General features: G+C 34.7%; 6 protein-coding genes across 6 annotated transcripts; 3 read left to right on the forward strand and 3 right to left on the reverse strand.

The window, feature by feature from the left end:
- The first annotated feature begins 33 nt into the window (after positions 1-33).
- Positions 34-7,436, forward strand: LOC145230415 (major facilitator superfamily domain-containing protein 8-like). Its single transcript, XM_080095842.1, has 9 exons — positions 34-158; positions 1,255-1,440; positions 1,932-2,194; positions 2,256-2,478; positions 2,545-2,702; positions 2,970-3,111; positions 3,182-3,301; positions 4,793-4,923; positions 4,986-7,436. The coding sequence occupies exons 1-9, from the start codon at positions 89-91 to the stop codon at positions 5,112-5,114; spliced, it is 1,422 nt and encodes a 473-aa protein (XP_079951968.1). The 5' UTR covers positions 34-88; the 3' UTR covers positions 5,115-7,436.
- A 230-nt stretch (positions 7,437-7,666) lies between these two features.
- LOC145227824 (dnaJ homolog subfamily B member 9-like) lies at positions 7,667-9,236 on the forward strand. Its single transcript, XM_080092745.1, has 5 exons — positions 7,667-7,958; positions 8,026-8,221; positions 8,295-8,357; positions 8,426-8,490; positions 8,793-9,236. Exons 1-5 carry the CDS (start codon positions 7,745-7,747, stop codon positions 8,882-8,884), a joined length of 630 nt encoding a protein of 209 aa, XP_079948871.1. The 5' UTR covers positions 7,667-7,744; the 3' UTR covers positions 8,885-9,236.
- A 42-nt stretch (positions 9,237-9,278) lies between these two features.
- On the reverse strand, positions 9,279-13,478 carry LOC145227820 (major facilitator superfamily domain-containing protein 8-like). Its single transcript, XM_080092742.1, has 9 exons — positions 13,251-13,478; positions 11,977-12,162; positions 11,509-11,771; positions 11,264-11,447; positions 10,746-10,903; positions 10,537-10,678; positions 10,359-10,478; positions 10,160-10,290; positions 9,279-9,990 (listed from the first exon to the last, which is right to left on the reverse strand). Exons 1-9 carry the CDS (start codon positions 13,321-13,323, stop codon positions 9,880-9,882), a joined length of 1,368 nt encoding a protein of 455 aa, XP_079948868.1. The 5' UTR covers positions 13,324-13,478; the 3' UTR covers positions 9,279-9,879.
- Positions 13,479-13,913: 435 nt separating this feature from the next.
- LOC145227825 (transmembrane protein 107-like) lies at positions 13,914-16,020 on the forward strand. The gene is made up of 4 exons (XM_080092746.1): positions 13,914-14,201; positions 14,643-14,811; positions 15,518-15,614; positions 15,685-16,020. The coding sequence occupies exons 1-4, from the start codon at positions 14,115-14,117 to the stop codon at positions 15,749-15,751; spliced, it is 420 nt and encodes a 139-aa protein (XP_079948872.1). The 5' UTR covers positions 13,914-14,114; the 3' UTR covers positions 15,752-16,020.
- LOC145227821 (alpha-enolase-like) lies at positions 15,795-21,625 on the reverse strand. The gene is made up of 9 exons (XM_080092743.1): positions 21,366-21,625; positions 21,060-21,188; positions 20,853-20,986; positions 17,456-17,695; positions 16,863-17,006; positions 16,660-16,802; positions 16,476-16,592; positions 16,058-16,225; positions 15,795-15,987 (listed from the first exon to the last, which is right to left on the reverse strand). Exons 1-9 carry the CDS (start codon positions 21,544-21,546, stop codon positions 15,921-15,923), a joined length of 1,323 nt encoding a protein of 440 aa, XP_079948869.1. The 5' UTR covers positions 21,547-21,625; the 3' UTR covers positions 15,795-15,920.
- Positions 21,626-23,012: 1,387 nt separating this feature from the next.
- Positions 23,013-24,956, reverse strand: LOC145227823 (uncharacterized). Its single transcript, XM_080092744.1, has 2 exons — positions 24,648-24,956; positions 23,013-24,464 (listed from the first exon to the last, which is right to left on the reverse strand). The coding sequence occupies exon 2, from the start codon at positions 24,176-24,178 to the stop codon at positions 23,234-23,236; it is 945 nt and encodes a 314-aa protein (XP_079948870.1). The 5' UTR covers positions 24,179-24,464; positions 24,648-24,956; the 3' UTR covers positions 23,013-23,233.
- Between the last annotated feature and the right edge of the window lie 2 nt (positions 24,957-24,958).

Genomic DNA, 24,958 nt, shown 5'->3' on the forward strand with positions numbered 1-24,958 from the left:
ATTCTTTTCTACCTTATATTTACCAAGTTTCATTGCAATTGTAGGGTTGAGACTTAGGTATTAAGGTAGACATTTTTAAGTTGGCAGCATGAAAGGAAAACAAGTTTCAACATTTGCTGCCATCTGCCTCTATTTTTTCTTTAGCGGGGTAGAATATGGTGAGTCTTTTGTTTTTTATATAGTTTAAAAATAATATTTGGAACATTATATATGGATATGTTCGTATGTTTAATGATGAAAATAACAGTTTGAACAATAAAGCATGTCGCTTTTTACGTCTATTTAAGCAGTAAATTTCATCATTAAAAATAATATTAATTATAGAATAGGAATTTGCCTAATATTGCTTAAATGTGCACTGCGTAGGATACTTTGGAATTGGAACACTATACACCGATCTGTTCATAAGTTTAATGAGGAAAGTAACAGCCCAAATAGACGTAAAAAGGACATACTTTTTTATTCAAATGTTTAGGCAAATGCTTGCCATCATCATTGATATAAGGGCCTAAGGCAGTGTTTCCCAACCTATGGTGCGCGACCCAAAGTTGGGTCGCCTGTAAATTCTGTTGGGTCACCAGTTTTTGTGACAATTAGCATCTACGTTTCGTAGCGTTATTTTGTTATTTCCCAAGGCTGTGAATTGTTTCCCAATAACAATTTCACGGCTATTTGGCGTGATAGTGAATTATTCTGTTTGTGATGTCATAATCTTTGTGTGAGATCACTGTTAAACGTTGTCTGGCACATAATGCTTTGAACCAGCTCTAAAGTTGGCCGAAAAACGAATAATTTTTGTTTGATGTTTTTTATTTTTCAAACTAGCGTAGTCATTTTCGAAAAACTTTTCTGATTTACAAACAAAAATACAACCCAAATAGTAAGAATGCATATCGATGGGTCGCAAGAAGCCACAAAACAAAATTTTAGTAAGTATTTGGGTCGCTCCAAAAAAAGGTTGGGAACCACTTGCCTAAGGGGCAACATTAGTTACACCTATTTATAGCTACTTGAGTTGATCATATCACTGATAATGGCACGAGCACTTTAAATAATAAAGCATGTCGATTTTCTGTCTATTTTGGCTGATATATTCATCATTAAACTTATCGTTGTACAGTTATTAAAATTTACCATTTTATGATGCAATGACCCTATCAATCAAAAAATTCCTGATGTATTGTTATGCAACTTGGTAGTGGTGTTAATAAATATTTATTGTATCTTATTTGAAAGTACTGTTTTCAATTTTAGCTGTCATTTTACCAACCCTCAATCTCTACCTTCTTAGCATGGATGCTGAATCATATTATATTGGATTGGTGTTGTCAGCTTTTAGTTTTGGGGGACTAATTTCAGCCCCCGTATATGGACGCATCACAGATAAAACTGGTTCTTCAAAGGTCACAGTAATGATTAGCAATCTATTTGAAATTGGAGGTTTGTTATAATTGTTTAAAAATTTTATTGTCAATAGCTGTAGTACCACCTTGGTGGCTTTGCTTGGAATACCACAAAATATGTCACATGACCAGATAACAGTGTTATTTTAAATAAAAACCCACACCGCAGTCAACATAGCTCCAATTGCCAGTGCTTTAAAAAGTCAACAAAATTATATTTTTCGCTGAAACTATATGTTTCTTCATTATAACTGCTTACTGTATTATAACATGTGGTGTTTAGTACTACCTGACTTGGTTATGTTCAGTATATATAGGTTTTGTTGTTATGTTGAAGTTATTCAGACAACAGTTTAATATTGTTTTTTGATATGGTGTAGTGTCTATCAATTTCTTGCTGAGATAAACGGATAAGATTGATTAGAGATTTACTGCATGACATTTTGTGCACCAGTTTTGCTCAGCAGTTTGTCATTATTGGACTGGAACTCACAGTTAGATTAAACACAAATTCCATTTTTTTAATAGGTAACATTCTGTATTTACTGGCAAAGAATCCTCTGATGGTTCTTCTAAGTCGTTTCCTTGCTGGAATTGGATCTGGTTCTGGGTCTTCCATTTTTGGAATGATATCCAGAAGCACTTCGAAAGAACAAAGGACAGCATCTTTTTCAGTGTTAATGTCTCTACGACAGTTTGGTTTATTGGTTGGTCCAGCATGCAATCTATTTCTGAGACAGGCCAACTTTTATATTGGATCTGTATATATTAATACATATAATGTGCAAGGGGTAAGGCTTTGTGGTTTTGCCACTTTCAACCCCCCAAAAAAATTTTGTTTGTTTTTATTAGTTTTTTATGGCAATTTTATGGGCCCTTCATGTATTCATAATGGCAGTTGGTTACTTTGAGCTGCCACAAAGCACTGAAAATATGACCGCGGAAACTAATAATTTTGAGCATGGAATCAATAGTGGTACTGAAGACATTCAATCCAACATTACTGTACAATCCAACAGTAAACCAAATGTTGTCATACGAGAATCAAAAAGCTTTTGGGTTCTTGCTTACAAAGGTGCATAAATGTGACAGCTAAGTGCTTTAGAGAATTGTATTTACTAAAAAACTTTATTTTTTTCAGATCTGTTTCGGGAAGAAGTCATTGTTTGTTTATTTATCAATTTTAATCTCATGTTTGTCCAAACTGGTGTTGAAACCCTTTTAACACCTCTGTCTCTGCAGCTATTTGGTTGGAAAGAATTGGCAAACAGTATCTTCTTCAGTATTGCTGGTGCCATAGTAAGCATACCATTATAAGTTCTAACAATGTAAAAAAAGTTCCATACATCTTGTTAGAATAATGTAAATTTATGTTTGCATTTGTAACACATATGTGTACATACTTTGCAATGGTTTATTTGCTTTGCTTCTCTGCATGCTTTGTTTGCATTGGGTATGATAAAGTATGTGCTATTAACAGGGCAGTATTGCACAATATGGAATTACACTTCTAACCATTTAACCAGCACAAAATATTTACCACTCATTTTTTTGTATTATTCATAGATCATTGTCAGCTTTATAACAGTTGGATTGCTTAGCAAAAAGTTTTCAGACAGACTATTGCTATTGATTGGCAGTGCCATAATGACTGGCTTGTACATCTATTTTTTAGTGTACATCATATTTGCATCACAAAACCGTATAGGTATGCTTACATTTGCATAAGTTCCATGCTTCTGGTGACCTATTTAATTTGTTTTCTGTGTGTATTTCAGAACAACATTTGTTGTTTGCTTTGTTTGTCTTACACAGTATACTGTTGATATTTGATCTGCCTTTTATTTGGGTTCCTCAAGCAGCGTTGTTTTCAAAGATAACCAGTGCCAAAAATCAAGGTACCTTTTTGCATTCAAATGTATGTGAATGATAATGATTATTTGTTTATTTATGCTAAGATTAGGTGATAGATCTTTGCAGTGATTTTAACCTAGCTGGCGTTATTGCTAATATTGTTTTAATAATTATGGGTCCCCTTCCCTGAAGGGGACACATATTGTTTTTGTCTATATTTTTTTTTCTTATTTTCCGTCTAGCGGATTTGTTTCCATGTTTTGGTCAAGAAAGAATGGTTTAAACTTTTTTTTTTCACATTATAAATATTGGTCTAAAGATGGTCCATGTGAATTTTGACCCCGTTTGATCCCTCGGTTCACCCACAGCCCCCAGAAACATGAAATTTTTAAAACGGCTATACTTGCTAAAGCAGATGATTCTGTAGTTTCATACTTTTATGATTGGTACATTGCAGCTTATTTTAGTATTTTGTAACTTGAAGTTGTATATATGCATTTTCATGGAAAAAATGCCTCTACTTCACGCATGAACGCAGTCGGCACTTGACCATTTTCTGACTGGTTGAAATTAAGATGTTATGTTAGTTATATTGTGCTGTAAACGTTAATGTAGGTCAACTTATTCGTGTTTCGAAACGCAGAGCGACAACACAGCACGCAATCGTATTGTTGGTATGTAGAAACTTAATGGCGCCAGGGAATGCTATATGCGGATTAAAAATCATAATTCAACAAACAAAGGGCTATTAAGGAAAAAACATGTTGAAACTTTGTTAAATGTTTAAATAGTTGGACTCATCCATTTTCCACCTCGTGAAAACAACGCACAACTCCATGTCGAAAAAAGCCCAAGTGGGCGCGAAAAGCACAAACCTGCCCACTAAAAAGCGAATATCTCGGCCTCGTGCATAACTGGACGTGCTATCAGGCAGTCTTTTTGCACTGTGCAATTAAGATATGTTTGTAGATCATTTAAAAACGTTAGTTATGCAATTGTTGTATCACACAGTTTTGCATCTTATGGCGGTTAACAACAGGCCCCTCCTGCCACGATCGGTGCCATATCTTTATCTAACAACATTCGCACGCCGCGAGACAATGATCACTGATGGAAATAAAACCGTGAAAAATTGATGCACTATTCCAGTTTAATAATGATTGTGTCCTTTTTTTACTGTTATCAAATCACACATGCACATGTGTGGGGACCCATTAGATTATGCTTGCAGAAACAATTATGTTATAAAGTGCCAGGAAAAAGATAGGGACCCAATGAAATGTAGGTGCCAAATGTATATCCATCATAAATATAGTAAATGGTATATGTGATACATCGTTAAATATGATGTAGTATATATAAACTGGCAATATATAGGAAAACCACTATTCTAGTTTTTTTTGTTTTCAAAGAATATTATGTGTTTATAATTACTTTCCAAGATATTCTTTTTTCCTAAAAAATACAATTCCTTGTACAAAGGCATTATTATAAATCTGAAAATTAATTTTTCATTTACATTGATGTTTTTGCAGCTTTTAACCAAGGTATAAGAATGCTGGCAATGAGATTAGGTCAAATCATGGGTCCACTTTGGGCAGGATCCCTACTTAGCCAACTGCCACTGATGATTTCAGTAAACTTGGCTCTTATTGCCCTATTGACGGTAAGGTTTGTTTTTACTGAAGCTAAAGGATAAAATTCAAGTAATTACCTGCCTTTTTCAAGGTTATGATTTCAATGTCTTACAAGCGGTTAATACCTGAAAACGAGAAGCAGGTTTTGGATGTTGATGCAAATACTGATCCAAATGAAAGAACTCCATTACTGAGTGGTGCTAATGGAATAAATGCGTGACATTTGTTTTTAACTAATGATTTTGTTTCCTTTTTAACATATAGAGACATGATGCAATTTGAGGTATTTTATTTTTTTGGCCAAAGATGTGTTATGCTAAATATTTGGCAAATGTTGATTTTGTAAAGAATATGCTAGTTATGGGTCCCCTTTCCTGAAGGGGACACACATTGATTTTACTCAAATTGTTTGTTTGTTTTTCTTTTTTTTTCTTTCATTTTTCTTCTCCCCAAAGTTTGTCCGACTCGTTTTTCCATCAAATGTTTGATGGATTTGGCCTAAATTTACACAGATGGTAGATATAGTTATGTAGATGTGCATCCCACTTTGTTTTTGTTGATAACCCCAGTATTTACCCCGCTAGCCCCCTAAAATGGGTTATTTTCTTCCCAAAGTTTGTCCAACTCGTTTTTCCATCAAATGTTAGATGGATTTGGCTGAAATTTACACAGATGGTAGATATAGTTATGTAGATGTGCATCCCACTTTGTTTTTGTTGATAACCCTAGTATTTACCCCGCTAGCCCCCTAAAATGGGTTATTTTCTTCCCAAAGTTTGTCCGACTTGTTTTTTTCCATCAAATGTTTGATGGATGTGGCGAAAACTTATACAGATGGTAGATAAAGTTATGTAGATGTGCATCCCACTTTGTTTGTCCAAATAACCCTAGTATTTACCCCGCTACCCCCTAAAATGGGTGAGTTTGTAAACAGTGTCAGAATTGGCTGAAATTTGGATAGCTTATAGAGTATGCCATTTATAGATGTCGATTGGTGTGTTCAATCCTGTAGCCCCAACATTTACCGCACAAGCCCCCAAAGTGTATAACGTATTTGTATGTTACTGGGCACCACAAACGAAAGATTTCTGTTGCTCAATAGTGTTACAAGGGCAAGCAGTTGTATGTTACTCGTTTGTGACTTTGTGGATTGCTTGGTAAACATTTTTGTGTCATGGCAGTTAGGGGGTTGTTAACAGCCCTATGACATAAGAAACATTAACGGTTGTTGCTCAAAACACCTCTAGTGGTCGGAATTTTAAACATTGGCGGATTGGGCTGAAATTTTGCAGTACTATTGATTGAGTCATTGAGGTTTCATATTTTTTTTGTGTGTCGGACCCCATTAGTTACCCTATCAGCCCCCTAAAATGGGTCAGTTTTTTAAACAGTGTCGGGATTGGATAAAATTTGGGTAGTATGTGGACTATGCTATTTGTAGGTTTCAATTGATGTGTTTTACCTTGTAGCCCCAACATTTACTTAACTAGCCCCCTAAAATAAATGAACTTTTAAAAAATGTCCTAACTATATGAAATTTGCAAACTTATTGAACATACTAAGTCCTCAAATGTTATGTTTTGCCCTGTAGCACCACAACTTAACCAACTAATCTCTAAAATGTGTAACCCTTTTCACAATGTTCGAATTGAATGAAAATTGGACAGCTTGTAGAATTTGCTATTCATTTTTTGTTTTACCCCATTATGCCACTACTTACTCCTTCGTTTCTTTGAAAAAGAACGTTAAATAGGACATACTTCAAACAATACCTGGGGTGAATCTAAATTTATTTAGTTTGTACTCTACATAGTATTAATATTTAAGCCCAGTCCCGATCACTGCGTTTTACCTTATAACACTAAACTTTCATATGGTTATCTCTTGAAATGCATTATCTACAACTTTGCATGTGTGGGGACCCATGAGTTTCTGCTTGCAGAAACAACTAAGGTTATAAAAGACAGTGGATGGTATGGGACCCAATATAAAATAAGCATAGGAAATATATCAATGTTTCAAAATAGGTTATAGTGTATGTGCAAGGGCAATACATGCTAAGTCACCCTTCTAGTTTTTTAATTTATTTAGGGTACTATTTTACACTTAAGATCATGTCAAGTGAACTCTGCATAAACCTGTGTAGTGTATTATGTTGTAATGTTTCTAAAATTGACATTTTTATGATTTTAATTGTACATGTCACCACAAAAGCATGTTAAATTTACTCTCTAAAAAGGGCTTTCCTAGTACTGCTTTGGCATTGAAGCATATAAGCAGATGAAAATATGTTTAATTTGAAATATTTACAAAATATTATAAAAGCAATACATGACAGTGATTTTGTTTTATCACAGCCGAACAAAAGAGTATTTATTTATCATGTTTAACTGTAAATTATATTTTTTTATTTATGTTTTTTTTAACAAACTCAATCCCGTGCAAGTGTTTTCGGTACATTTTATTGTTCTCATATGTTGTTTTTAATTTTATTTTCTGTGCAATATGTTTATTTTCTATGTCAATAAATATGTGTAATTTACTTGAGATTGGTGATTGAACAGATTGTTCAAAAAGTTGGGATCGGTGTACTCGATCAGTTTATGCCTTTGAGGAACTTTTCTATGAAGTCTGTTTGTTCTTTTCTAATATTTTTTCATGATAAGGAATTACTGACAGACAATAAATCACATAAGATATTAAACTATCAGTAATATTGGTACCGTATGGTTGTCGATAGTTTGGTCATAACAACGAGAAAATCCCCTATTTAAAGACACGTCATTCCTAATTTCACTTGAGATGTTTGCAGTAGACAGCCATATGTTTTCCCTTTAATCAAAGTTAACAATGGCACGGATAGTACGATACGTGTTAGTAGTTCTGTGTTTTACCAGTCTCGTCGTTTCTGACACGCCAAAAGATTATTATGAAGTTCTAGGCGTATCAAAACAGGCCACGCAAAAAGAAATTAAAAGTGCCTTTAGGAAATTAGCGCTGTTGTATCATCCCGATAAAAACAAGGAGCCGGGAGCTGAAGAGAAATTTCGAGATATTGCAGAAGGTAAAACAGAAAAATACCAGTGTCTTTACAGTCACAGCATAGAGTACACATTATTTTATGTTTTTAGCATACGACGTGTTGTCAAATAAAGAAAAACGACGAAAATATGACCAATTTGGTCATGACGGTTTGAACGAGAATGGTGGACCACAAGGTCCAGGTTTTGATAACTTTCATGATCATTTTCGATCACACTTCAATTTCCATGACTTTTTCAAACAATTTGATGAGGCTAGGTCTGGCCACAGAGGATCTAACAAACGGTAAGCCATAAGACTAAATATATTTTGGTGTAAGTCAGATGCAATGTTACCAATTCCTTTTTTTTGCTTTCAGAGGCTCTAGTTTTTTCAACTTTGATGATTTTTTCTCTGATTCTGGCGGACATCCAATGTTTGAGTAAGTACATATAAATCGGTTTAGTTTAAAAATTGCCAAAACAACATAAATGTTGCCTGTATTTGTAGAGAAATGCACAACATGAAATTCCCAAGTGGAGGTGGCAGTTACTCATATAGTTCAAGTAGCACAGGTATGTTAAAAATATATTGAAATGTTCTTTGTAAAGATCCTTGTTTGCAAAAGCTAACATCGTCTCGTACCTCTATGTTTCTACTGGTTTATGCATATCCATATATTTTATTGTAGTCATTACACTAAAGTATTTTAGCATTTAAGGTCTTTATTGCAAGTGTTGCAAATAATATGAGTATAGTAATATGTTTATGCTATTGTAAGCATACCTATGTTTATTGGCATAAAAGGCATTTGAATCTTTTCCACACGTATTTAATCATGCTTAACTTTATCTAGAACTTTGTTTATTTTGTTTAGGTGGAAAGCAGAAATGTCGAACTGTTACAAAAACTGTGAATGGCGTAACAACTACATACACAACATGCACCACTGTAAATGATGAATTATAACTTGACATTGTTTATTATACAGACTATGCAAATGAAAGAAATACAGATTTTTTTCAATACTGTTCACTATCTGTACCATTTTAAAGCTTTGTTATGTGGTGCAAATTATATTACTTCAGATGCTTTTTATTGCTTGGTTGGTTGGTGCAAGTTTATAAATATATGTTGTTTGAGAAATTAAAACAATAACTTTCATGCAAATATTTCAAAGGTACAAACATATTATTGCCAAAGCGGAATTATTGTAGACCTACATATTATGCCTTGAACTGTGTTTGTTGGTGTGTTTTTTTACTGGACTTATGATGTTGTTTGCTTCAGTACATTATTGTTAGAAACAAAAATGCGTGGAATTTTGTTCATGCTACAAAAATGCTGCAAAAACAGTCAATGATGATTGTAAAAAATGTCAGTGTATTAAAAATTAAGGTGAAGTGCAATTAAAACACACTAAAAAAAGTTTTTTGTAAAATGCTTGCTTAAAAGAAACATTACAACAGAGGTTCTCAACCTTTTCTCTCATTTTTTGCTTTTAAAGCTTTTGACAAAGACTTTATCAAATAGTGTTTTAACACACCAATCCCACTAAACCAAACAAACTTGGCTTACTTATATTTACACCTGAAGTTACCCCTTAGTTAGACTTCATCCAAGGTTGGGAACCTCTTCAATACAATCCCACAAAAAATATGTGTAATTTGATAATAGAAAAAAATCAACCATTGAAAGGTTTTAGATTGAAGGATGCAAACAATCACAAACAATAATACACTTTATACAATAGGTAGTTGCTAATTTCGTACAAATTTCATTTTCATGAGAAAAAAGTTTAGTTACAGAGTGAAAGCAATTTAATGTACCATAGAACTTGATAAAAGGTGTTGCATGGTGATGGTGTGTAAAACCTTGCATAGCAGTCTCAACACAACATATTTAGTGACAATCTTACAAAAACATTGCACTTTGTGTTAGTAAAATACCTGCTTACACACCATTTAAGCATTTATTGACACACTGCCGTTGCGTATTAATGGTGTTTTTTCATCAGGTTCAATCATTGAGTCTTCAGAGGTATCCAGCCGTTTGTATGATGCCGTTACCATAATCTATATTAAACATAATAGCGGTGATTTTTTGCAATTTCAAAAGTGGTGTTATAAACTTACTGTCACAAGAAAAACAACTATAAGATTAAGAGATTCCACAATTTTAGAGTGTTCAGTAACAAAATAGGGATGATTTTTTGCAATTTCAAAAGTGATGTTACAAACTTACTGTCACAAGAAAAACAACTGTAAGATTAACAGATGCCATAATTTTAAGGTTGTTCAGTAATGAAGCAGCCCAGAGTGGGCCAAGAATTTGCCCGACCCCCATGATCAGCAATCTGATACCTTGGTTAAAAGCTGCAAAACATAAAACATGCTTTAGAATACCAATGCTCCATGGTATGCATTTAAGGAGTATTACCTACCCTGTGTTTTTTCATTAGTGACTTTGGAGTATATAGAGGTTTGAGGTACCCAAACAAATGGAAGTATAAACACCAGGACAACGCTGTGAAAGACGAATATAGCCATAACCCATGTGGTTCCTGTACAAAAAATAATAGTGAAAAAGGTTGAAAGCGTTTTGAAACATAAACTTCTTACCAACTGGTTCTTGAACTGCGAATATAACGAAAAAAAGAAAAACAACGTACAGACAGCACATAACAGCCATTCCGACAATGAGCATTTGACGATCAGCAACGCGCTTGCTCAGCTTTATTAAAATTATAAAACTAAGAATGATCTGAAAAGCAAACAAATGGTGTAAAATCTACAAATATTTTTTCACGTATAAAAAGTTTTACACTTACAATAACGCCTGCAACACAAAAGAATATGCTGTTTGCTAGTTCGCCCCAATTGAAAAATTGCAACGTTAGTGGTGTTAGCAGTGTTTCAATTCCAGTTTGGGCAAACATCACTGTAAAGGTAACTGCTAAACACACAATAACCTCTTCCCGAATCAAATCTGCAAATATTTTAGTTTTGTTTAATTTGAGAACATTGGTTGCTAATAATAAACACTAGTAATGCACCAAAGTTTCAATATGCCATTTTGTAAGGGTCAAATTTTCGAAAAAGTTTGTGCATTAATAGTACATATCAAATCTCCTAAGAAAAAAACAAATTTACACATACTCATTAAAAATACTGCAATAAGAAACAAACTACTTTTAGTTGAGTTGAGTTTATTTCGCTTGGTGAAAGAAAACATAGCAACACAATTGCCCCAAAAAATGGAGTTACCAATATACCAATAACAGAACAGTCTTTTTGGTTGAGGCAAATTGCTAAAACTGCTAAACAAATGTTAAAAAAAAGTTCATACCTTTAAACACAATGCTCCAGGATTGGGAGGCATCAGAAGATGGTACAACAACATCAATGTCATCGCCACTATCAGAATTGACCAAACCTGCCTGTTTATTTTTTAGTTCCGCAGCTTGTGGAAGTTCATGGTAACAGAAAATCATTAAGAGCTCATGGAGAAACCACAAAAGTGCCATAAAAAGCTAAAAATATTCAAGTTAAACATTGCTGTACAACACAATGAGTGGGCAACACTATTCTTACCCCTGGGACGGTGTCAGCACTGACATGAAATGGACCAATATAAAAGTCCATTTTGCGCAAGAAAAGATTGCATGCTGGGCCAACAATCAGACCAAGCTGTCTTAGCGTCATAAGTTGGGAAAATGCGGCAGTTCGATTTTCTTTCGTTGTGCTGCGTGAAATCATGCCAAATATGGATGAACCGGAACCAGATCCCAGGCCGGCAATAAGTCGACTTCCGAGAACCATTAATGGACTGGTGGCCACAAAGTACATAAAATTTCCTGTACAATATGGGTTGAATTAATTACTCTTGGATAAAAATAATAAAGCACAATATAAGAAATAAGAAAAACATTTTAAATAAACAAAGCGTTGTAACAAAATTTAGGATTCTAAATTTTTTTTTCGACTTTTTAGTGAGAAATGTCAAACATTTTCAATTCTGATCATGACAATTAAAAAACGTTATCATGATGAAATACACACCTCCAATCTCGAATAGATTGCTAAAGATTACTGTAGCTTTTGTTGACCCAGTTTTGTCTGTAAACCGTCCATACAAAGGGGCTGACAATAAGCCAGTTAGGCTAAATGCAGACATTACCAGTCCAATAAAGAACTTGTCAGCCCCCAATGATAACAAGTAGTTGTTCAAGGTAGGCAAAATGACAGCTGCAAAAAACATGGATGTTAAAAAGTAAGTTTTTTACCAATCTTTATATTCTATGCCTATATTATGATCTATCTTGGTTCTATTTTAAATGTGAAATGATCATGAGTAGGGCAATTATTTTGTGACCTAAAAAACGAAAAATTTTGACCTACAAATTGAAAATTTTGACAAATTTTGACTTAAAAAAACTTTTTTTTGACAAAATTTTGACCTATGAAAAATTCAAGTGTTAAAAATACACATTATTGTACAAAAAGTTGAAATATGGCTGTAGGCTACTCTGTAGAGCAAATGTCTAACAGAAGGGCAAAAATCTGAACACAGACCTAGCCTGTTCTGAAAAGGGAAACGAGCTAATTAAAAATCACTGCCAAAAAACTGCAGCTAAGACACATCGAAAATTATTCAATACAGTTGTCTAAACGAAAGATACATGAAATACCTAAAGCAAAACCGAAGCAAGAGCTGCACCTAACCTGCAGCTGCCGTAAAATGACTTGGGACCTACCAAAATTTTGAACGTTTTAAGATGTGTTGCGCATCATGCCATATCAACCTAATTATTTCACTCACTTTATGGTGTATGATTCACAATAAGTAGGCAATGGGCCAGTTACAACAGTATAAAGTAGGCTACAAGGTGTAAAATGAACAGTTCACTGACAGTCCAACCTCTACAACACCACGACAATGCAGTTTGTAAACAATTTTAACTTTGTAAAAAATTGTGACTTTGTGAACAATTTTGACAATTTTTGACCTATTCCAACAATTTTGACAAAATGTTGACTTTTTTTGACAAGTCAAAAAATATTTGCCCTAATCATGAGCAATACAAAGAATGAATATTAATTAAATAAGGTGTGATTTTGCACAATAATTTAATTACAATTTTATGGGTCAGTCTAATTAATTCAGTTAATTTCAAACAACATTATGATTTGCATTACTGCAGAAACATGTTAAGTTATGTTTAGGACAAACAACTAGACAAAAAGTTATTATCATTTTATCTGAGCAATAAAAACACAGCGTAACAGCTGCAACATCCGTTTTTGTATTACATAATAGATAAAAATAAACTTACCATACTCTATTCCACTCAACAGGTAGTATAAACAAATAATAATATACGTCACAGTGGTTTTCTTGCACAACATGTTCGTGCCCTGCTTTTATTGCGTAACAATCAAACTGACAATCCTCAGGTTCGATAGTAAAACATGACGATTTTGCCGGCAATCTGTTTCGTCATAATGTTCAGCGCTGACAAGCAAACGACACAGTTGACTCGTGACATAATGACGTCACTTAAATGAAATTGCCTTTTTCCCGAAGGCTTGCTAGTGACACCGTGTTCTAAATCTCGTCACCTTGCCAAAATGAAAGGATCCCTACCAAACTTTTTAGTCTTTGGCCACTTGCAATTGTTCCTGTTATTTCCAGTCCGAGAATTTAGATAATACTGAAACATCTGAAACAAAACAAACATATAAACAAATATAAATACTGCCTTGTTTAAAAAAAGCAAGGAGCACTAGTATCTCATATTGCAGTACTTTATGCGCACATGAAATTTTTTAATTATTTTTGTTTCCACCTCTTGAGCAGGGTAAAAGTTAGCTGCAAGCGTACCGTATACAAATTTACGACTTCATAAAGTGCCCTTTTAAAAAACCGCTGGATATAATGATAACAAAGCGCCAGCTACAGCGAATTTCAATTTAGTTCGGATTCTTGTGTCTCTGTGATTGAATGAAGCCTGACCTGAAGTCTCTTTTATGCAATCGCATTTTGTTTTGTTTTCCTGCGCTCATGAAGAATTTTTTTGAGGCTATGTTGTTAAACTATTTTATGCAATTTACTGCCCCAATAGTCTACTTTTAACTTATTGCCGTGTTTTCTTTTTTGTAGACAATCTTTTTGCTTTTGTGATAAGTAACGTAAAGTCATGAAAGTGATTCGAGGACTCGTACCTGCTCGATTTTTGGTTATGATGTCACATCTTATTATTGTTATCACAATTTTTATTTCTTTGGTAAGAAATTACTATTTTATTAAATTGTTATTCCTTATGGTTACAAACTTTCAATACAAAAATTTGCAATGTTTTTTGTGGACCAAATTTCTGTTACAATTTAAAATGGCTTTAAACAATCTTTTAAATAAGTCTCAAATGGTTTATGGGGCTACAAAGTAAACCGGGACAGGCAAACAGGTATATTGGAACAACAGGTGTAAACAACAACTAATATTTGTTTGAACCAGTTTTTGAAGAGCATTATTAAGAGTATATACATTTCTGTATATCATTGTTATGCTGCATTTTCTAGTTTGATAAATTCTGCAAGATGTATAATCAGGTTTCATAAAAAAAAACCTGTAGGCTTGTCATATCATTTTTAGAAAACTTTTTGTTCATTAAAAAACATAGGATCTTTGCATTGAAAGTCAAAACACCTTATTGTTTTATTTTCAGGATTCGACAGTCACCGCATGTCTACCAGCTTCAAGTTTAGATGCACAGTTTAGCAGTGAAAGGACGACACTTATTGTGGCCTTATCCTTAACATTGGTCATGTTCCTTATTGAACTTGTGGGATTTATCATTGGATTTTCAATGTTCAATGCTTCACAATCACTTTTATGTATCCTTTACTTCTTTATTATTAAATTATACTTTAAGCAGGGGTGCGCCACCTTTGTCACTGTGGGGCCAAAAACAATTATCATGATGAGATCGTGGGCCTTTATTTAACACAATGTGATTTTACTTTGTTGCATACCAAATATGCCTATGTTAAGTAAACAAGTAAAATTTGCATTTGATTTGTCAGGTCGCAGAAAAATAGAACTGGACACAATAATCTGTTCAAAACTACATAATTATTGGACTTGTTTGCCAGTACATTTGAATTCCAAGCATCTCTGCAGGCTGTACAACCTTGAATCAATGGGCCACATGGGGTACACCCCAAGCGTTATACTTATTATCCAAAGGCCTAAAAGTCTATTAATGAACATTTACTTATTAATGCATTTCAGGTAAACTGATTGCACCAACATTTTTAGCCTATCCTAGTCCATTGGAACTCAGATTGTATTCTTAGTGTGGTACCCGACAAATAATATCAGCTACTACAACATAAATTTTTATAGCAGTGTTACACAAACTGACTTATGCCTTGGCCTTGGTTTAAACAATTTGTGCAAATTGGTGTCAAATCAACTAGTCCAAGCCCTGTTTAATTTTCATTTATGTGGGACAACATTTCACTTAAATAGTTTAGTTGACTTCTATTGTTTAGAATGTTGTTTAACACAATAGTTTTCTTCCTTAAAATGAATCTTTAGCAATTGCAGCACATGCAGGAGCAAGTGTAGCATTATCTTTTTACTTATTTGATATGTGGAGCTGTAATTTATACTGGTACATATTTGGATTTTGCAGGTAAACCTTTTGACATTACTTCCCTTTTGTCGTTTGTTTGTTTGTTTGACTAAACCCTTTTATTTTCTAGTGCACTTCCAGCTTTGACTGAACTGGCTGTAATATTTGGGGTTTGCTTTTTCAAAAAAGGCCTATGATCACTATGACTGTAGTACCTAGTCCAAATGCATACACAGACCATCAAGTACAATGCTTGTATATGTGCAACATTGACACTAGATGAACTTACGAGCTTTAAATCACACTGGCATGCAAAAGAAACAACGAAAACGCAACACAGCATGTGGCAGTTATGCTCAAATCATTTTAAGCTGATGGATTTCTCCAGTTTTGTCCAGCAAACTTGGCATCAGCTCCTAGTTCTTCCTCAATTCTAGTTGCACAAAAATAAATATTTTATATTTTTTGTATGTTGTGTATATTTATTATTTTGCAAAACTTACCTTAGAAGCTGGTTGTATTTTGACAAGCGCTCAGAACGACAAGGTGCACCGGTTTTAATTTGTCCAGTGCAGAGACCCACTACCAGGTCAGCGATATAACTGTCTTCCGTTTCACCAGACCTGTGTGAGACCATCACACCCCAGTCATTTTTCTGCGCCAGTTTGCACCTGAACAAAATCTGTTTTATGGTGGTTCGTTGTAAAGAATGAAAAATGGTGAATTGTAAACAGTAAATTATGGCCTTTGTCACATACCTATTCCACATATGCTAGAATATGGTTTCTAGCTATTTTGTATTTTATTGCATAGATAACTATTATTATTATTCATGCATTACTAATAGGCAGGGGAGAAAAATTAAAAGCAAGGAAAGATAGAATCAAGATAAAACACCAGGAGCATACAATGATTACTTACGCTTCAATAGCCTCAGTAAGAGAACCGATTTGGTTAACCTTGAGCAAGAGAGCATTGCATGCCTTTGTATCCACAGCTTTTTGAATACGCTTAGGGTTTGTAACAAGCAAGTCATCTCTGAATAACGATGTACATTATTAAGGCTTGTATTTCACTTAAATCACAAGACAGTGTAAGCAGTTACCCAACAACTTGATGCTGTGTTACAGAGGCAGTGAAATCTGTATAGCCTTGCCAGTCATCTTGATCAAATGGATCTTCAATTGAAAGAATTGGGTAGTCCTTAAGAAAATCACGGTACACATCTCCAAGTTCAGTTGGTGTTTTCTGTTTCAGTAGAAAGGTCACAAAGTGAAATGTTTAATTCAAGGTGTAAAAGTAACTTACATATCTGTTACTGTCGCTTGGGTCACCCTCTGGGCTTTTGAAGTCCAGGTCATATTTTGAAAGCTTGGCGTTCCAAAATTCAGATGCAGCGGTGTCCATGGCAATAAAAACTTTGCCAGTGTACCCTGCTGCGGCAATCGCTTCCTAAATAAAAAACATGTAGCCTCATTAGAATAGTACGAATGTCATCCATAGCTCAGTTTAAACAAAGATTTTGTATTCTGGTTGTTTAAAACATTTAAACCTTAAAGTCTTCATGCTATGGCCTATCAGGGATTTAATCTGGTAGGCCAAAATTTCCCCTAAATGCAAAAAAGAATTGTTGAAAAACATGGCTTGCAGAAATTACAAAAGTAATAATACAAGTTTTTGGGAAAAAAAACTTAGTTAATTTGTGCAAAATACATTTTTTGTTTGTTAGGGAATTCCCCATACCTTGTCCCCCCCCCACGTTTTTTAGCATTGTGGCTCTTGGTTGACAAACTTTAGAACCCCCCACTCGAGGTCAGGGCAGGTAAAGCCGAAAACCACCACCAAGGGACAGCGCTTTTAGCCAGACGGCTGACATCTATAACAAACGACCATCACTGTACCTTGATCAGTTCCAAAGCTTCCTTGTTGCTCATAATGTTCGGGGCAAAACCGCCTTCATCTCCTACGTTAGTGGCGTCTTGTCCGTACTTCTTTTTGATCACTCCCTTCAGTTGCTGATAAGTTTCTGAGCCCATTTTCATGGCTTCTTGGAACGACGAAGCACCACATGGAAAGATCATGAATTCTTGCATAGCCAGTTTGTTTCCAGCGTGACTGCCGCCGTTGATCACATTGAACGACTACGGGAAAATAAAAAAAATATTTTGTTTAAACTCTCACCTAGGTGCAGCGAATTAATGCTTTACTGTTATGCTTACAACTAGTGATGTACCGATTACCGAAACTTCGGTTTGTCAAGTTTATTCCGTTCGGCAATTTTAACAAAAGAATTGACCGAAACCGAAACTTTGCACAATAACTAACTTCCAGTAGTATAATTATCAAAGCAATATAGTTTGGCCGGGTCTAGATTAAAGTCCATTAATTCATTCGTAGGCTACCAACGAGGGCCAAGGCAACCTTTGCACCCACAAAAAAATGATCATTATGCAACACAACTATCTTGTTGTAGCAACACCAACTGTTTGCCTGTTAGCAAAACTTGTGTGTTCATATCAAAACGTAGCGTGGCATCGCAAATCATTCGGTTAATTTAGCAAAATCTATTTATACCGTTTCGGTCTGAATAAATTTTGTCAATTCGGTGCATCGCTAGTTATAAGTCGAAAAACTGAATTGTGTATTCTTGTCTTGTAATTGGTGGTTGATTTAATTGAGATTTGGTCAGTAACTTACAGTTTGCGTGGAGTAACTTCGATTCAGCATGAGCTAAATGCTTTAAAAAAGATTAAAGAGACAAAGCAGGATTTAAACCCACAACCTCGCGAGCAAAACAACCACGTTTAACAAGTAGACAATTTTGGCTGGAAATTTCGTTTTTTTTCTCTAGCGTGTACAGTGGGATATTAACACATTCCAAAAACAAATAAGATCCTACACACAAGTGTCAACAAAATGACAACCAATGCGCGAATTTGCAATGACATCAAAATAGGTTTGTTTGTGATAAAAATAATTGCGTTCAAGATTTAATAAGTTTTGAATAGTTTTAGAAAATGCGTTTAGTAAGAGTTTTAGAAATAAGTTTAATTTTGACTTTAAAGTAAATAAGGAGGTGATTCCGAAACCTAACGTGTTATTCGAGTTCAGATTTTCGCGTTGATTGAACACACACACACATACCACACGTAAATCGACTTAAACCGTGTAACTAGTAAATCAGTAACCCTTTAACAACCGGTTCACTGACCACTCGCATGTACGCACGATCGAAAATCACGGGCAACAACGGCTTCCGAAGTTTCTTAAAAGATTGGATTTCATTTTTTTTTTTTTAAATACATGACAAAGGTTACATTTAATGAAAGTCATGTTTGTAATTTGACTTAGTTCATTAAAAGTAACGTCTTTTTGAACGACGTCTATAGCCCATAAAAGGGTCTATATGCGGTGTTTACCGCTATTAATTCAGGAAAAAGTCTTTAAAACGTGTTTACGTTGTAATAGGATGTCATATACAATATCATGACGTAATTTGAAGTTATACCGTCTACCAGGGCACCTTAACGATTTTCGTGGGTCGGCCAGAGCCACTGCCACTGCACGTACCACCCTATGCGCTGACCAGCACGTAAGCAATGGATTACAAAGTTTTCTATCAAATTCCTGTCATGACAGGATGCTTGTAATGGCCATGTTTATCACTGTACAACATTGGGTTACAAACAACAGCAAAATGTTGTTGTTACCTGTAAATATGGTTAGCAAATTTCACCAGAGAAGCAATAAATTATCAAACATGTTTCAATTCATGTGTACCAGCACATCAATTGTCAGGAAATATTTGCCCATATTTTGTCTTTTTGGCTTTTGCTGGTTTCTGATAATATATTTACTACACTTATTTTGCTAAGATGAATATATTCATACTGGGATCAGCCCTGAAGTGTCGATGCACTTATTTTGGTATTTTTTGCATATTTTCACAATTAACCAATGTTTAAATATGACAACATTTAATTTACTTAGCAAAACATATACTGGCAAACAATGGCTGTTTACAATATATTACTTGAAACTAGGGTTGGGCATTTGACCGGTCAAATAAAATCTGGTCAATTGACCGGTCAAATACTTGTCAAATAGGTCAAATATCGGTCAAATACTATTCCCATTATTAAGTTGCAATTTTAGTTAAAAGTTGGAAGTTTAATCTTCTTCTAAACCAAGTAGTGGAAATGGAGATTTCAACTCATATAAATTTGTTTTTGAAATGGGAAATATTCAGTTTATATTATATTACAGACTTTTCCGACTGCATTGCATGCTTCATTTCATCAATGGCCCCACCTGTGTGTCTGTAATTTTCATTCAGTAATCACATTTGTGAACTGGATTCTCATTATAGTCCATATACATCATATTAAAGTCTAAATTTAACTGAGATTTAACTGCAAAACTCGCTCATCCTGCTTAAAGTCGTAATTTATGCTGTTACGCTGTTGTCACATCTCCACTCATGACAAAACAGGAATATACAAAAGCTTGATATGTACGTACTTTATCCCAATAAGTACTGACCTGTAACTTATCCAAAAAAATCTATTCAGGGCAATTATAAGCTAAATATATAGCTACAAACAATTTTTGGATCAACTATAGAAAAAAGGACTGTAGACCTACAAGTTTACACAGATGCTATAAATAACTTAGATTTTTTTTATCTGTCAATAAAAATGTGCAACATTTGAAAAAATGTCCAAGTAAATACCAATGAACTAACTTTCCCCCATGGACATATCACACTCGATTTTTATTAAAATAAAACGGTTTTTATTAAATAAACTAGAAGTGATCCATGTTTTTTAATTGCATTGTAAATCTTGCAAAGTTTGCCATAATGTAAATCAGATCATAATTTCCAATGAAAAGTATCTCCTAATTGTTTTGTTATTTATTTTAAATGAACAAAACACATCTATATTGGCTTTAAAAGCACATATTAATACAAGAGTATGCCCTAAACTGTTCTATCTGAGGGTTATTAGAAATAATTTACCCTTTCCAACAACCAAAAAGCAAGTACAAAAAAATTTAACACATTTGATTTTTAAAATTAAAAATAGTATTTGACCGTTTAAATAAAGTGCTGTCAATTGACCGGTCAATTGACCGTATTTGACCGGTCAATTGACCGGCTTGCCAACCCTACTTGAAACTGAACATTGGTTTCGAATTTAAAATACAGTGACCACTGTAAAATGATTTAGTAGGAATTGCCTTGTGAAGCCAAATTATGATCACATCAAGATTGCTTTTTTTGCAAGCAGTACTTACTGGTACTGGAAGAAGGACATTTTTGTTTCCTGCAAGATCTGCGAGGTGACGATACAGTGGAACCCCTTTCTCTGCAGCAGCTGCTTTAGATACTGCCAAAGACACTCCAAGAATGGCATTAGCACCCAATGATGCTGTAATTTTAAAGACACAATAATAAAGATAAATGACAGGAGTACACCATATACGCCAATTTTTTTAACTTACATTTGTTTTCTGTTCCATCAAGGTCGAGCATGATTTTGTCAATTGCTGCTTGATCCTTCAAGTCTAAAGCCTTTCCAACTAGGGCTGGTGCAATTTTTGTGTTCACATTGTTGATGGCCTTCGATACACCTGAGAAAAACAATTATGCTTATGCATAAATATACATTTGTACAAAGTTTGGCAAAACATATTTTTGCTTTAAAAATCATTTTTCAAAATCACTTTTTCACCTAAAAAATGCAGTGGTAACCAAAAAAATGCACACTTTGTATTGTACATGATTGGCTAACTCAAAATTTTACATACCTTTTCCCAAGAAAGCCTTTGGATCTTTGTCTCTTAATTCCAGGGCTTCATAAATTCCTGTTGAAGCACCACTTGGGACAGCAGCACGAAACAAGCCCTTGTCTGTCACCAGATCGACTTCAACTGTTGGGTTGCCACGGCTGTCATAAATTTGACGAGCATGGATTTTGGAAATTGCCATTCTTACGAACTTGAGTGACTTCAGTTTGAATATTAAAACAAAACTAAAACAATGTCCTGCAACATGTAACAAGACATTTTTAAGTATTTTAACTGATGCTCAATTTCAAGAAACTGCATATCCTAAACCAAATAGCATTTGCAATAATAGACAACAAGGTAAAATTCTACAGTGATTTCAGCATCTCAAAGTATCCGTTTTAGCAGCTTAAAAACACTTAACTTACTATATTTTTCTGAATATAACTATTACTTTAAGTAACCAGTCTCTCTGTAGCAAATAATTGCCACTGAATAACTCAGCTTTGCAGGCTGACTTATATACGCAAACGGTGTCAAAACTGTGACTAAAATGGAGTTCATCAAGGTACGACCGGCATTAGCAGCTCGCGTCAATGTAACCTTGAAGCAACCTCAGACAGCCTCGGTACGACTGATCCAGACAAACCAATAGCGCGCCATGACCTTTGGCAGCAAAACACCGGCAATTCTTTTTCGCGAATACGTGCAGAGTAAAATCGCTCTATGGCGGTGATTTACTCCTTATTTTACACTTCTTCCGGTTTTGCAAAGGCTATTTATCAGAAGGAGTCTTAACCGGTGCTTTGCGTGCTATGAAGCGCATTTTCTTTGCCCTACACGTGTTGCTATTTGGTCCCGCTCTTCCTAAACTAATTGACCATCTTTGTGTATACGTTTGTGTCGTAACAACAATGCACACAATCGTCCCTTGTTCTACCTCCTAGCTCAAGTATTGTGCTTTGTAACTCTTTAACTAATAGATTAATTGCGATTATGTGTAATGTCCACAAACAAAGCCATGTTTTCAAATCAGCTAAAATGTTTCTTTGTACGCTTGGTTGGAATTGAAACAGCTTCTGTCGCTATGCTCCGTTTAATGCAAAAAGCTGGTTTACCTAATCGCCGAAAATGTGTACGGTATTTATGCATCCCCTCCATAATTTGCGTTATTTGTTGTTTTGTACGGCACTAAAGGCCATTGACTATTTCATGCCATTATCTTGCCCTAACCAATCTTAAACACACGGCAAAGAAGTTAAACAGTTTTACTGCGTTTCTTTTCAATGGTCATTTTACATTGTTGTTGGTAAAAATGTATGGTTTGCCTCAACCCATATCAGTGATATAAACGGGACATTTTTTGGATGGGGAATAGGGGGCTGGGACTCTATACAAGTTGGCTTAAAGCACTGGGTTATGGACCAAAAACGTACATTTGCAAAATTGGGGGAAGGAGGCATGACTCCATAGGTCCCCCTAGCTAATGCTTTGACACTAAGTCAAAAAGTACCAAATATAAGTATCATCCAAATTGGGAGACTGTTGTCTGTAGTGCAGCCCTAATAGCTATGCTTACTTGCGTAAAATATGGAAATAGATTAAGGTGAAAGTACAATGAGATGAAAATAGGTAAAAAGTATTGAGATGTATGTTTGTCTTTAACTGTTCTGTTAGTGACACCGTTTATTACCAGCCCATGAAAGTCCAAAAGCATACACACAAAACAAGATGGAAACATGAAAAACCAGTGTTTGAATCAACAATGAAGAAAAATTATGTTTCCTAAGACCAAAGCAAACTCACTTACAAAAATAAAAAAGTAAAACAGTTTTACAAAAAATGCAATAAAACCACATGTGATTGGTACAGTAAACCAGCTGGTCTATTCAACGATGATTAAATTTAAATTTTTTTATCTTGCTTTTTAACTTCTTCTTTTTCATAAATTTGTCCAATTTAGCCTTCTTAATGTGAATACCAGTGTCATATTTAAATATTCGACTACACTGGGCACTAAAGTAAGGTTTGTAGCGCACTTTCTTGCATTGGTAACCACAGTGCCCTTTCCTTGAACAATTAAAGCAATACATCCGATTTGTTGGTTTACTTGGTAAAACTGAGGTAACCAGTTTTCCAGGCTTAACTGTGAGATGAAATTGTCTCCAAATATCCGGGCACTCTGTATTATTATGCCCAACCTGGCCGCAGCGTTTGCACTTTGTTTTAACTTTTTCTCTTGTGTTAAGTGCTTTAAAATCTTTACAAAACTTCGAGGAATGACCACGCTTGCCACACAAGTGACATGGTAAACGCTTCCTAGGCTGTGGGCAATTTGCTTGAACATGTCCGGGGGTGTCACAGTTTTTGCACCTTTGTGATGTTTTGGGTGAGTAATATCGTTTTCGATCAAAGCTGTTTGGCTGAATATCATCTTCTGGTGTGTCCCATGTAGGATTGGATACTTCATGTTTTTGTTTGTCAATATTTAATGTTATCCCAGACTCGTTAGATGATGACTCCTCAGCAGAATTAGTTATATATTCCCAATTATTATCACAACTAAATTCTTCTTCGTCTTTAAACTTGACCTTCTTCTTTGATGAAGTTTTATGACTTTTGACAGATGGGGCATCTTCTAACAAAGTAAACCAACTGTGTAAATTGTTTTGGGTCTCTTTATCATCATTTCCATTTTTGACATTATGGTCTTCCTGATTTTTTGCATCAGTCTTACCATTAACAGTTTCACAGTATTCAGTACTGTAGTGTATCTGACTATAAAGTTTAAATTCTAAATCGCTGTCCGAAAAATCGGACTCAGAAAATTCCATTGAATGCAGTTACCAGAACCAGTTTAGCACTGATTCTCTTAATAAGCTATCCCAGAAAAATTAGTTAGCAGGTTGTCCAACTTGGAATGAATTGCTATCAAGTAATTGGTCAATTCTGTCTTGAATTTGAGGTATTAAATCACCAACTATGAAAAGATGTGTGTCGTCAAGGTCTTGCAAAATAAACTTTGTTCCAAATGCATGAATTGCATCGAGATGTAGCAGATATTGTTTCATGGCAGGGTCACATTCCACCAAAACTCCTTTCACCACATTAACCATGTTTCTGAAATAGTTTAATCGACTAGAGTGTTAGGTTTAGTAGTATGTAAACATACATATTAGCTTTTACCAATACATTACATTCCACAATACATTACAATTACATACCACATTTATTCAATTGTAAACCATATGCCAAATATTTTTTATCCTACTTTGTGTAGCTTACAAATGTGGGGTGGCTTACATTTTTATGTCGAGTTGATATTACTTTTCCTCTACGTTTTATTAAAAAATCGTGTTGAAATATAATTTGCGTGTAGTCAAACTAGTCATTAAAGGTTAACATACGTTCTGCTGGGTAATAATATTTCTGTAACCAAGACCGACAGTTTTATAATGTAACCGCACAAAAAAGTATTTTCAAACAATAGTTCACAACGTCAAAGCATGCGGCTTTTGATCGGGGAGGATGACAATTAGTTAAATACCGTAGCTCAGTAGCTGTTTTTGATCGTTTTTTTGACAAGCAGTTAAACCTACAATATAAAAAAATAC

The sequence above is a fragment of the Phallusia mammillata genome, chromosome 5 (genome assembly GCF_965637545.1).
Source record: "Phallusia mammillata chromosome 5, kaPhaMamm4.hap1.1, whole genome shotgun sequence".
In the NCBI taxonomy this organism is placed as follows: Eukaryota; Metazoa; Chordata; class Ascidiacea; order Phlebobranchia; family Ascidiidae; genus Phallusia; species Phallusia mammillata.